At 35.4% G+C, this 12,620-nt stretch overlaps 1 protein-coding gene across 2 annotated transcripts in view; it reads right to left on the bottom strand.

Annotated features, from left to right (window-relative positions):
• Window positions 1-12,620, bottom strand: part of ANXA10 (annexin A10) — a 71,442-nt gene that overhangs the window by 20,486 nt on the left and 38,336 nt on the right. For both annotated transcript variants that reach the window (XM_017887892.1, XM_017887893.1), the window contains exons 4-6: window positions 8,486-8,599; window positions 6,842-6,932; window positions 5,804-5,883 (exon numbers count right to left, since the gene is read on the bottom strand). In XM_017887892.1, coding sequence (XP_017743381.1) covers window positions 5,804-5,883; window positions 6,842-6,932; window positions 8,486-8,599 — 285 coding nt within the window. The remainder of the gene's footprint in view (window positions 1-5,803; window positions 5,884-6,841; window positions 6,933-8,485; window positions 8,600-12,620) is intronic.

The following is a 12,620-nucleotide window of genomic DNA, read 5'->3' as shown; positions in this document are numbered from 1 at the left end:
AAACAATTATTAACTTTAGCTTTTGGCACGAAATGATATAACACTAACTTCAGAAATATAAAGTTATCGTTTTTACATATTTGTAGAATAGAAATTAGGAATATCTTCAAACATTTAAAAATTGGCAATTTTGTGGAAAATCAGCCTATGGTATGGGTTTATTTTCCTGATTGATTGGGGAATTTTCTGCACTTGTTTCCTGACTTGAATGTTTCCTTGTTTCTGTTCATTCTGTGACAGGAGCTAAGACACCAAGAATTCAATGTAGCAGCGCTCATTGCTAAAATGTGACTATTAAGAGATTCTGAGCAATAAAATAAAATTCTTCTTAATAGCCTTTTCCTGCCTAAATATATGTTCCTTTCCTTCCGGTGAATTTTCTCATAGTTTCTTGTACTCTTCAGCATATAGTAATAATACAGTATACTGTACTAATAATACTATATATGTACACATATAGTATTAGTAAATATACATATATACTGCATTATTAGTACATAAATATACAGATATGTACATATATACATATCAATCAGGGTATGTCTGATTGATTTGATCAATACAAACTCAAAGAGAAGAATGGGAGTATAGAAATTAAAGAAATGCTAAGAAGGAAAACTGGTTTTTATCTTGAACAAATCAAGTTCTCTTAAGTCACAAGTGAGGTACTCACTACAAATGAGTGGTAAATTATGTGCAATTTTAAAAACTTCCTGATCATCTCACATTCTGCTCAAAAATGTCCCCATGGCTCTTTCCTGGTTACAGGAACTCTTCTGTCTAGCATCTCTACCAGCTCTCTAATCAGAAAAACTTGCCCTATTCAACAAAAGTCCTTTGAGCCAGCAGATTCTCCAGCAGCACCTGTCTACTTATCCTGAACCACCCTTTCTTCCTCCCCTCATGTTTGCAAGTGATGCTAATTTTTCAGAATCCTGTTAAAGACACATCATATATGAAACCTTCTTCTTTTACTTTATCCAGCATTGAGTTTTATTCACTCAGATTTTCTCAACTGTTTATCCTTCTGTCCATTTATTTCCAAAAAATATGAATTGCTTACCATGTATCATGTGCAGAGCTTAGTTATAAGTTACAAATTTGAATAAAGCTAGATTTTATGCGCAGAGAACTCAGTCTAACGGGAAAGATGGATATGCAAACAGATTCAATACCACATGGTAAGACTATAATAGAAATGTGTGTAAAAGGCTTGGAGGAGAGCAGTCCTCATAGAGTGGAAGAAGGCTTTGGAGAGTAAATTCTTTGAGAGGTCTGATGGGGAATTGTTAACTTCATTCCATACTAGCATTTTTGAAATTTGCTTTTGTTCTCTGTTGGAACAATTTTCTGTCTTACTCCATTTGTGTTGCTAGAAAGGAATTTCTGAGGCTGAGCAATTTATAAAGAAAATGAGTTTATTTGGGTCACAGCTCTGCAGGCTGTACAAGAAGCGTGGCTGCAGCATCTGCTAATGCTGAGGGTTTCAGGCTGTTTCCACTCATAACGGAAGGTGAAGGGGAGCTGGCATGTGCGGAGATCACATGGTGAGGATACAAAGCAAGAGCAAGAGGAGGAAAATGCCAGGTTCTCATTAAAAACTAGCTCTCCTGGGAACTGATAGGGTGAGAACTTGCTCATTACAATGAGAATCAGCATCTCGCTCTTCATGAGGGCTCCATCCTCATGACCCAAACACCTCTCGCTGGACTTCACCTTCAGCATTGGGGATCACATTTCAACATGAAGTGTGGGGACAGATGCATGCACACTCTAGCAGAAGAAAAACTATGTTATATAGATAAATGTTTAGCTTCATATTTTAAAACATACTTAATGGCAAAAACAAAACAGAAGGAATACAAAATTAAAATATAGCCTCATCGTTGGCCTTTTATTTGTCTCCTAGAAATGAATTATTAATGGTAGGATTAATTATATAGAAATATGATATATATGTAACATATTTCTATACATTTTATATAATAAAATGTTTTAATCTGATATATTCAGATTAAAATTGCATATTTTGCTCTTTACAGTTTTTTGTTTCCTTTTGATAATATAATAAACATCGCTCTAAAAGTGAGATTAAAAGTAGGAACAAGATTATTGGAAATGGTGGCACAGTAAAGACATGTTCAAAAACATAAAGCATGAATACAAATACAAAGACATTTTCCTTTTTGAAGTATATTGAAGAAGGAATGCAGTGCATTTTGTGTTTTTTTTTTTTTTCCTTTGTTTATATATGCTTCCCTTTTAGAAATTCTATTTGGGCCTAATATAGTCATCATCAAAAGTTTTCTATTTATTGACAAATATGTCTTTACCATCTTCTGTTACCCATTTGTATTTCTTGGTTGCAATGTTCAATTCTCTTTCACAGCTTTGAAATACACTGATTGGCAAGGCGCAGTGGCTCACGCCTGTAATCCCAGCACTTTGGGAGGCTGAGGCGGGAGGATCAAGAGGTCAAGAGACTGAGACCATCCTGGCCAACATGGTGAAATCGCATCTCTACTAAAAATAAAAAAATTAGCTGGGCTTGGTGGCACGTGCCTGTAATCCCAGCTACTCGGGAGGCTGAGGTAGGAGAATCACTTGAACCCGGGAGGCGGAGGTTGCAGTGAGCCGAGATCTCACCATTGCACTGCAGCCTGGGCGACAAGAGCAAAATTCCATCTCAAAAAAAAAAAAAAGAAGTAGAAATACACTAACTACAGAATGTAAAACTCGTTTCAACTTCCTTGAAGACAGATAACTTCACTACCTTTGATATTAAGTAGGCCTACTTGAGTGAGGGTTTAGCCAATGATACTTGATTAGAAATGGGTATGCATTACAACAAGGCTCATAAACACTTCCATGAAGAATCCTCTATTCTCTTTCTGCTTCCCTGGGTTGAAGACAGACATGTTAAACTTAAAAGCCAGTAGTAACGGTGGAAAGGGACCAAGTCTCTGGATCACTTCTTGGAAGGGAAATGCACTCTGATCGGTAGCACCTGTTCTGGTCTTCCTGTGAGCTTGAGAAATGGCATTTACTTTATGCTTTTAGTCATCTATTACAAGAAAGAGATGAGCTCAGTAAGTAACTGGCTAGTTGGCAAGCAGACACACAAGGGAGAAGAGAGAAAGTTTAGAAATTTGGTGCCTTGAAGAGTTAGAAAGAGAAACCACTTACTGATTCCAAGCAATGTAAGCTGAGACTTGAAGAGGTTTTGAAAAGTAAGGGTCTTTTATGGCCCAGCCCTCTAGTAATACCTGGCCAGTTTTACTTTCTGAGAGATCCTTCAAGGAAATGTTTTTGAGTCGTGAAAATAAAAAAGGCATAAATGAGGGAGCAGGGATGCAAAGTCATACTGCAGAAATATATCTAGGAAAGAACTTTGCATGTGGTTAAGTGGTAAATGGACCTAACCAAAAGCAAGTAGATCACAACTCTTCTAAGTTTTTAAGAGAGCCTCATTTTCAAAGACATTACAAACCCAGATTAAAGAAACGTTGATAACGTATGCTATAAACAAAATGTGAGGACTCTAAATTTGCCAGAGTTGAGCTGCTATGAAAGTGGTACAACCTTCAAGGATATAGAGAGGCTTCTCGACTTATGATGGAGTTACATCCTCATAAATCCATTGTAAATTAAAATATCCCAAGTCAAAAATGCATTTAATACATCTAACCTATTGAACATCATAGCTTAGCCTAGCCTACCTTAAATGTGCTCAGAACACTTGCAGCAGCCTACAGTTGGGCAAAATCATCTAACATAAAGCCTGTTTTACAATAAAGTGTGTTACATATCTCACATAATTTATGGAATATCAACTATTATGTGAAAATTGCAGTAGTTTTGCACCATCATAAAGTAGAAAGGTACCATGAAGTAGATAAGTCAGACCATAAAAATTCAGGGACTGAGGACTGTCTGTTCTCCAAAGCACCTCTTCAGATAAAGCCAAGCAGGATAAAGGACAGAGTTTATCAATAGTAGCCACAGAAAAGTTTAGATTAAAAACAAATCTAAGAATTCATGGAGACAATTGACACTGGAGTGGTTCAGAGAAAAGGAAGAAAGAATAGACAATGATCTATCTTGTATTTTCATCTGGTGATTGTAACTCCTCACCTAAGAGTGTGGGGCTCTGGGTTCCTGAAGGCTTTAGGCAGGATTCTCACTCTAGTCGCCTCCACCTGGATTACAGAACTTTCTCTCTCCTAGGTCCTACTCTTCCAGCTTTGTTCCCACTAAAAAGGCTTTCATGTATTCTTTTCTAATTTCATGTTCCCATGTACGAAATTCTATCGACTTCTTGGTTTTAGTGAAATTCTTTGGTGTCTACTAATTCTTTACTAACTACTATGCCTTTGATGTGTAAAGGAAAGGTTTGGGGGTTTAGAAACTCTTGTTTCATTTCAAACACACACACATGCACACACACACACACACACACACACATGCACACACACACACACACACACACATATGAAACGCAAAACCAAACAAAAATTCCAGCTTTTAAGACATTTTCCTCAACTGTGGCCTTTGAGATTCTCTTTTAGAAATTAAGAGCTGAGCACTGACTCTCTCTCTCTTTGCATTCCTGGGTGCCTTTGTTAAAATAGGATAGCAGGTATATTGGAGAACATGTATAAAACAGGAGATAATTATGTCTTTACAAATATTGTTTGTATTACAATGCTAATATGTGGAATATTTTCAAGAAATAGTCAATACATGGAAATATATATCATTTAGTCAGTACAGAAACATAAATGATAAAATCTATTTTTAACTTAATGTTTCTTTTTGGTAATGTATAATACCATAGAATTTTTATAGGCTGCATTGAAGATCATATGCTGGCTTTTAGAGTCTCTATCATTCAATCAAATTCTGGATTTCTACTTATTAGCTCTTTAGACAATCATAGAGCTCGAACTTTATACTTTTTGATTATTCTTTTCTGAAGTACTTATGAGAATATTTGTATTATAGTGTTTTGTTATTAAATGAGAACATTGTTTCTCTCCTCACACAGTACTAGGCACATTGTAGGAGCTCAGAAATGTTAGTGTGCCCTAAACTCATGTAGCAGTTTTAAAAAGTAAATTATTTCTAAGGCTGGGCATGGTGGCTCATGCCTGTAAACCTTGGGAGGCTAAGGCAGGCAGATCACCTGAAGTCAGGAGTTCGAGACCAGCCTTGCCAACACGGCGAAACCCCATCTCTACTAAAAATACAAAAATTAGCTGGGTGTGGTGGCACATGCCTGGACTCCCAGCTATGTGGGAGGCTGAGGCAGGAGAATCACTTGAACTCAGGAGGCGGAGGTTGCAGCAAGCTGAGATCACGCCACTGCACTCCAGCCTGAGTGACAGAGCAAGACTGTCTCAAAAAAGAAAGAAAGAAAGACATTATTTCTAATTAGAATTATTAATTTTAACTGTAATATTTTTAATCTTTTAATTTTCTCGGAATATATAATTAATTATACATATGTTATATATACATGTATATTTATAATGTCTTTAGAATATATTTTTAATTTTTTGAAAATAGAGCTGATGCATTATCCATACTTGTCTTTAACAACTTAAATTTCTAGTTGAGTACTTTGAACATGGCTTCAGTAAATGTTACTACACAGAATTTACTGTTGAACTGTAATATACTGGAGTTTTCTGTTCTTTTTTTTTTTTTTTTTTTTTTTTTTTTTTTTTTTTTTTTTTTTTGCAATGACATATACCTATTTTCTTAGAGAGTGCAAAGTGGTGTAAATTTTGGAATGCCATACCTGGACCAAGTTCATAAGAGTATCTCTGAAGTGTCCCGAGGTCTCTGAATAAATGTCCTCTTGGAGGTTATTGCTGTATTCTGCATAAGGAAACACATTAAAGGTATGATTTATTATAGAACTATATATCAATGTGTTTTGAATAAGTTAATGTTATTTCCCAGTTGTGAGTACAAAGTCCAGGAAATGTAGTCCACCTGTTGACATTTCTTTGTTAATAAACTATCTGCCAAAGAATTCTGTCACCTAATGGTAACATCAGCATAGGACTGTTTTTTAAAAATCTTTATTCCAAAATTGAAAAACAGGATTGAGAGTCATTTCACATTCTCTGATTCTCAAAATACAGTATTATGCATTCTATTTCCATAGACTGCTGCCCAGCCCAATACTTTTTCTAAGTGCTTCATCTCATTTTAACATTTTAGTGAAAGTTGTGACTTCATTCCCTTCAGAAAAGTCTTGTTTTTGTTTGAATGCAATAGAGATGACTGTCCGCAACATTTTCTTGACACACAATGTCACATAGTACATAATGCAATAGAACTTAAGGCATTATATCTTTGTGAAAGTGAAAAGAGTTACACTTTCTACTTTTGAAACGTATAAAAATCTGATTTTGCGGTAGATTACAGGAATGTGAAATTTATGTAAAGCGAAGCAGATGTATTTGTAGAATTCACTGAGCCATTATTGTACTTTATTTTTTCTATATGCTGGGTCTTTCCTGGGTAAGAGATGAAATACCCCCTGAATTCAAGTGTGGGGCACTTTCCTGTCTTAATGAAAACATTCACCTTATAGAGATTTGTAATTATTTTCCTGGAAAATTTGCTTAGCTTGATTGTCTAGGGAACTGTTTCATTTTTAGTGCACTAATAATCAATTTTACCTAATGAGTTAATTGGTCCTCAGTGAATCCTATGTTAAATGTAAGAATGTCTTAGATAATTCTTCAAAATACAGAAACTGGAATATTCAACGTGTTATAAAGTTCATATATGTGTAAAATACATTCACATATGTGTATTTCCTTACGCAAGCAGTAGGCTTCTCGCATCTGGAAAAGTTCTCCATTTGTTCTTGAAGCTAGTATTTCAATGAGGCAGTTCTCATCAGTGCCTACTCCCTAGAGAAAGGAAGAAAAGAGATAAATGTAAGGATATTCTTATTGGGAGTAATAGCGCACCTTTTGTACAAGAAAGGGATATAGCATTTCCAGTGTTTTGAGAGGTGGCAGGGGAAAGGAAGTGTGTTTAGGATGAAGGCAGGCACAATCTTAGTTCCAACTTTGCCATTTACTACCTATTTCATCCTGAAGAATTAATATTATCTGAAGGAAACTCTGTTTCTTCATTTAGAATGAAACAGTATGAGCATTTCTAAACAATGCAGAGGAAGACATGTTCAAGCAAGGCTCATGGCACTGAGCATTTCCATTTGCTCTTGAAATGATATTTGATATTCCATTTGCTGCTGCAATATTAATTCTTTAGCAGGCTGACATTAGCATACAGGTTTTCTAATTTGCCAAGAATATTTTAAGGACCTGTGGCTGCCTCTTTAGATGTGGAATTTTGTACAATTTGCGTAAATATTTGGAAGGATGCTTTCTGTGGTCTCTTGCAGACATATGCATATATTGGTCTGTGAAAGTGATCTAAAGACAACACACCTTTTTTAGGAAAACCTCAGAAATCCTTAGCATTCTATGAAATATTGATAAAATACACTTGTTTAATCAAACAGCAACATATAACTTTATTTTTAAAATAATTTTTAGACACGTAATTTTGCAAGAGGGAGGAATTGACATGCAACGTTTGTTAAAAGTGATTAGTTAAAATTCATATACTTTTTGTACAATGCCTATTTGGATCAGTAAATATGATGGCCAAAATCCATGTCCTTTAATTTTTTCCTGTTGCCTCTTTTCTGTCACACATTGTTCACAGATTGTGGTAATCTGGTCATTGGCAAGCATCGCACTGGAATGATTTCAACGGTTCTGCAGGTGTTTAATATCTGCATTTGGAAAGAAGTAAAGCCAAGGCCCTCTTTGTTCCCTGTCCCTAGCCAACAAAATCTGTAACAAATCCACAGTCAACTTACTTCATGGAAATGACTTTCCTCTAAGAAACACTGATTCTAATTCTTCCGAAATAAAATTTTATACATTTGAAGAAAAAAAAAAAAACTGTTTCTATAAAGAATGAACTTCAGGTCATAAAAGAAACTATAAAGACATCATCTATATATTGTCCCAGATTCAATATCTTCTTTTGACTTAATCAAACTTTTACAAATAATGTAACAAGAGTCACATCATTTTTAATACATTCTCCTCAATATAGGAATACATACTCAGGGACCAATCTGAATAGCCCCGGAGGCTTGTTCCCTTTTCCTTGTTGGAGGTCAGCATTGGGGCTGGTTCAGTAAGTTTGTGACTCTGTACAACAAAAGAACAGGCTGATCCCAGCCACTGAGCCTGGGAGGCTCCAGCTTCCTAACAAGGCCACTTCCCTTGACCACAACATTTCCATTGTTACATTGTTGCTTAGATATTCCCTCCCCTCTCCTTGATCATATAAGTATGTAGGAGCATCACAGGGCAGTTTCCCCTCAATTGAAATACTGGCCTGTACTTGTTACAGGCATATTTTTGGATCAGATCACTACCTTCATGGCATGCCAGAGCTCATGAGCATCATACAGTGGTGGTGGGTACATGAGGCCAACCATCACATCTTTGAAGTGATCTGAAAGCTGCTCCTTCAGATCCCCAATCAGGTCCTGTGGGGAAAAGTACATATTTTATTGTATGTTACCAATAAAATGAGATATGAGAAATGAGATAATTGCAAAAAATCTGTTAATATTTTCTTTTCCATGTCATTTCATAATAACAGAATAACAAGTCCGATTCTCATGTATATGTATGCATTACATGAGATGATGAACTTGAAAATTATTGATTTAATCTCACCCCTGCATGACATAGCTTATGCACATTGTAGTCATTTGAACATAGAATCATTTTCTTTTTCCAACTCCAAACTGCAACTCCTCTTTTTATCTCATTATGAAAATATGTAAAAGTTAAACTTAAAAACATTTAATTGGGGTCTTTAGTTTTCTTGTGGAATTACTGAAACATTAGTCCTTAAAGAAAATATGCACTTTATTTTATTTTATCATTGCAACAGTCTCTTTGAGCAGAAGTCCCTGGTTATACTAATGCCAAACAGCTTATGTAAATTCATTAAGTAGTCTTAGAACTTTCCTCAAATAACAAGCAATATAATTTTAAATACTGAAAGTCAAACACTTAAAGAGAAATACATGCATGCTAAATGCTTGTGCTATGAAAACTGACAAAATATTTTGCATTTTATTTTAAAATGTAAAGCAGAATTTAAAAATACATATGGTCCTCCTATACACCAACAACAGGCAAGCCAAGAGCCAAATCATGAATGAACTCCAATTCAGAATTGCTACAAAAGGAGTAAAATACCTAGGAATACAGCTAACAAAGGAATTGGAAGATCTCTTCAAGGAGAGCTACAAACCACTGCTCAAAGAAATCAGAGATGACACAAACACATGGAAGAACATTCCATGTTCATGGATAGGAAGAATCAATATCATGAAAATGGCCATACTGTTTGAAATAATTTATAGATTCAATGCTATCCCCATTAAACTCGCATTAACATTCTTCACAGAATTAGAAAAAACAACTATTTTAAAATTCATATGGGACCAAAAAAAGAGTCTGAATAGCCAAGTCAATCCTAAGCAAAAAGAACAAAGCTGGAGGCATCACACTACCCAACTTCAAACTATAATACAAGGCTACAGTAATCAAAACAGCATGGTACTGGTATAAGAACAGACACACAGACCAATGGAACAGAAGAGAAAACTTAGAAATAAGACCACACACCTACAACCATCTGATCTTTGACAAACATGACAAAAATAAGCAATGGGGAAAATATTCTCTATTTAATAAATGGTGCTGGGAGAACTGTCTAGCTATATGCAGAAAACTGAAACTGGACACCTTCCTTATGTCGTATACAAAAATTAACTCAGGATGAATTAAAGACTTAAATGTAAAACCCAAAACTATAAAAAACCTAGAAAAAAATCTAGGCAATACCATTGAGGACATAGGCACAGGCAAATATTTCATGATGAAAGCTCCAAAATCAATTGCAACAAAAGCAAAAATTGACAAATGGAATCTAATTAAACTAAAGAGCTTCTGCACAGCAAAAGAAACTATCATCAGAGTGAACAGACAGCCTACAGAATGGGAGAAAGTTTTTGTAATCTATCCATCTGACAAAGGTCTAATAACCAGAGTGAGTCTGCAAAGAACTTAAGCAAATTTACAAGAAACAAACAACCCCATTAAAAAGTGGGCAAAAGACATAAACAGACACTTCTCAAAAGAAGACAGACATGCACCCAACAAACACATGGAAAGAAGCTCAACATCACTGATTATTAGAGAAATACAAATCAAAACCACAGTGAGATATCATCCCACCCCAGTCAGAATGGTGATTACTAAAAAGTCAAGAAACAACAGATGTTGATGAGGTTGTGGAGAAAAAGGAACACTTTTAAACTCTTTCTGGGCATGTAAATCAGTTCAACCATTGTGGAAGACAGTGTGGCGATTCCTCAAAGACCTAGAGGCAGAAATACTATTTGACCCAGCAATCCCATTACTGGGTATATGCCCAAAGGAATAAAAACCATTATATTAATATTATAAAGATACATGTATGCATATGTTCATTGCAGCACTATTCACAATAGTAAAAATATATAATCAGCCTAAATGCCCATCAATCATAGACTGGATAAAGAAAATGTGGTAAATATCTGCCATGGAATACTATGCAGCCATTAAAAAGGCATGAGATTATGTCCTTTGCAGGGACATGGATTGTTGGAAGCCAGTATCCTCTGCAAAGTAACACAGGAACAGAAAACCAAACACTGCGTGTTCTCACTTATAAGGAGGAGCTGAATGATGAGAACACATGGACGCATGGATGGGAACAACATACACTGGGGCCTGTCAGGAGCAGGGGTAAGGTGGGAAAGAGAGCATCAGGAAGAATAGCTAATGGATGCTGGGCTTAATATCTAGGTTATAGGTTGACAGGTGCAACAAACCATAGTGGCATATGTTTACCTATGAAATAAACCTGCACATCCTGCACATGTATCCCTGAATTAAAATAACATTTGAGGGAAAAAATATATATATATATGCTCAATTTATTTTCTGTAGGGTTACCAAGAAATCTGAATGATGTTTAAAATAATCTCTCACTCAAGTGTGTAAAGCATATTCACTTTTACTTAAAATCATGCAATACTTTAGTTCTGAGGTGGTTCAATACTGGAATTCAAGTAAAAGATTCCACATTGAAATAACAACAAAATAGTCCTAATTTTCATTTTATTTGGCATAATCCAACAACACCTTTCATATACTGTGGATTTTCTTTTTTAGTAGATAAAAGCATTATAAGAAGACAGAAAATACGAAGTACCAATATTGGAAGTGTAAGAGTTGTGTGTATGTATACTATAGACACTAAGGGTTAAGATGAAAACATTATAAACAAATTTATGCCACTGTATTTTAAAATTTAGTTGAAATGGACAAATTCCATGACAAATACAAATTACCAAAATAGGCTGAAGCATAAAAAGAAAATTTAGATTGCCCAATGTTAATTAAATAAATTGAATTTGTAGCTAATGCTCCCTCCTATCCCTAGACCCAGGTGGAATCACTAATGTAATCTATCAAGCCCTTATGGAAGGAGAAGAGTAAATCCTACACAAAATCTTGAAGAAATTAGTGGATGATAGATTTCTCAATTTACTTTATCTGGCCAGCATTGCCATAATACAAAAATTAAAATAAAAACTTCATAAGAAAGTTGCAGACTGATATCCCTTATAAACCTAGACACAAACATATGTATTCAAATATTTATAAAGCACATCTAGTAATACATAAAAAGAATGACACCTAATGAGCAAGTAGCGTTTATCCCAGGAATGCAAGGTTGGTTTGCATTTGAATATTAATCAATGTAAATTTCCATTTTAGCAGTATAAGGAGAAAAGGTATATGATGATATCAATAGAAGTAGTGTGTTAGTCCACTTTGTGTTGCCATAAAGAAAAACCTGTGGCTGGGTAATTTACAAAGAGGTTTAATTTTCTCATGGTTCTGCAAGCTGTACAAGAAGCAGGGCAACAGTATCTGCTTCTGGGGAGGCCTCAAGAAGCTTACAATCATGGCAGAAGGCAAAGGGGGAGCAAGAGCTGGAGGGAGGAGCTGCCAGGCTCTTTAAGGAGAATTCATTACTGATGGAAAGAGCTCTTCATGAGGAATCCACTGCCATGACCCAAACACCTCCCTTGGGGCCCACCTCCAGCAGTGGAGGTCACATTTCAACATGAGATTTGGAGAGGACACATATCTAAACTGTAGCAAAAGCATTTGAGAATGTTTAGCACACAACCATAAAAAAAATTCTTAGCAAAGAAAGAAGGAATCTTTCTCAAACTGATAAAGGACATTTCCAAAATTTCTACAGGGAAGAGGATACCAGTGAAAAACTAAATGCTTATCCTCTAAGATTGAGAACAAGGCAAAGAAGTCTGCTCTTACTGATATATTCTATTTGAATTTGTACTAGAGCTATATACTTAAAAAGAAAAGCCAAAACTCTAAATCTTCTAGAAGAAAGTATAGGAACAAATCTTT

This window comes from Rhinopithecus bieti, unplaced genomic scaffold (assembly GCF_001698545.2).
Source record: "Rhinopithecus bieti isolate Rb0 unplaced genomic scaffold, ASM169854v2 scaffold_16999, whole genome shotgun sequence".
NCBI classification, from domain to species: Eukaryota; Metazoa; Chordata; class Mammalia; order Primates; family Cercopithecidae; genus Rhinopithecus; species Rhinopithecus bieti.
The sequence above is the reverse complement of the archived record's forward strand: the minus strand, read 5'-3'. Positions and strand labels throughout refer to the sequence as shown.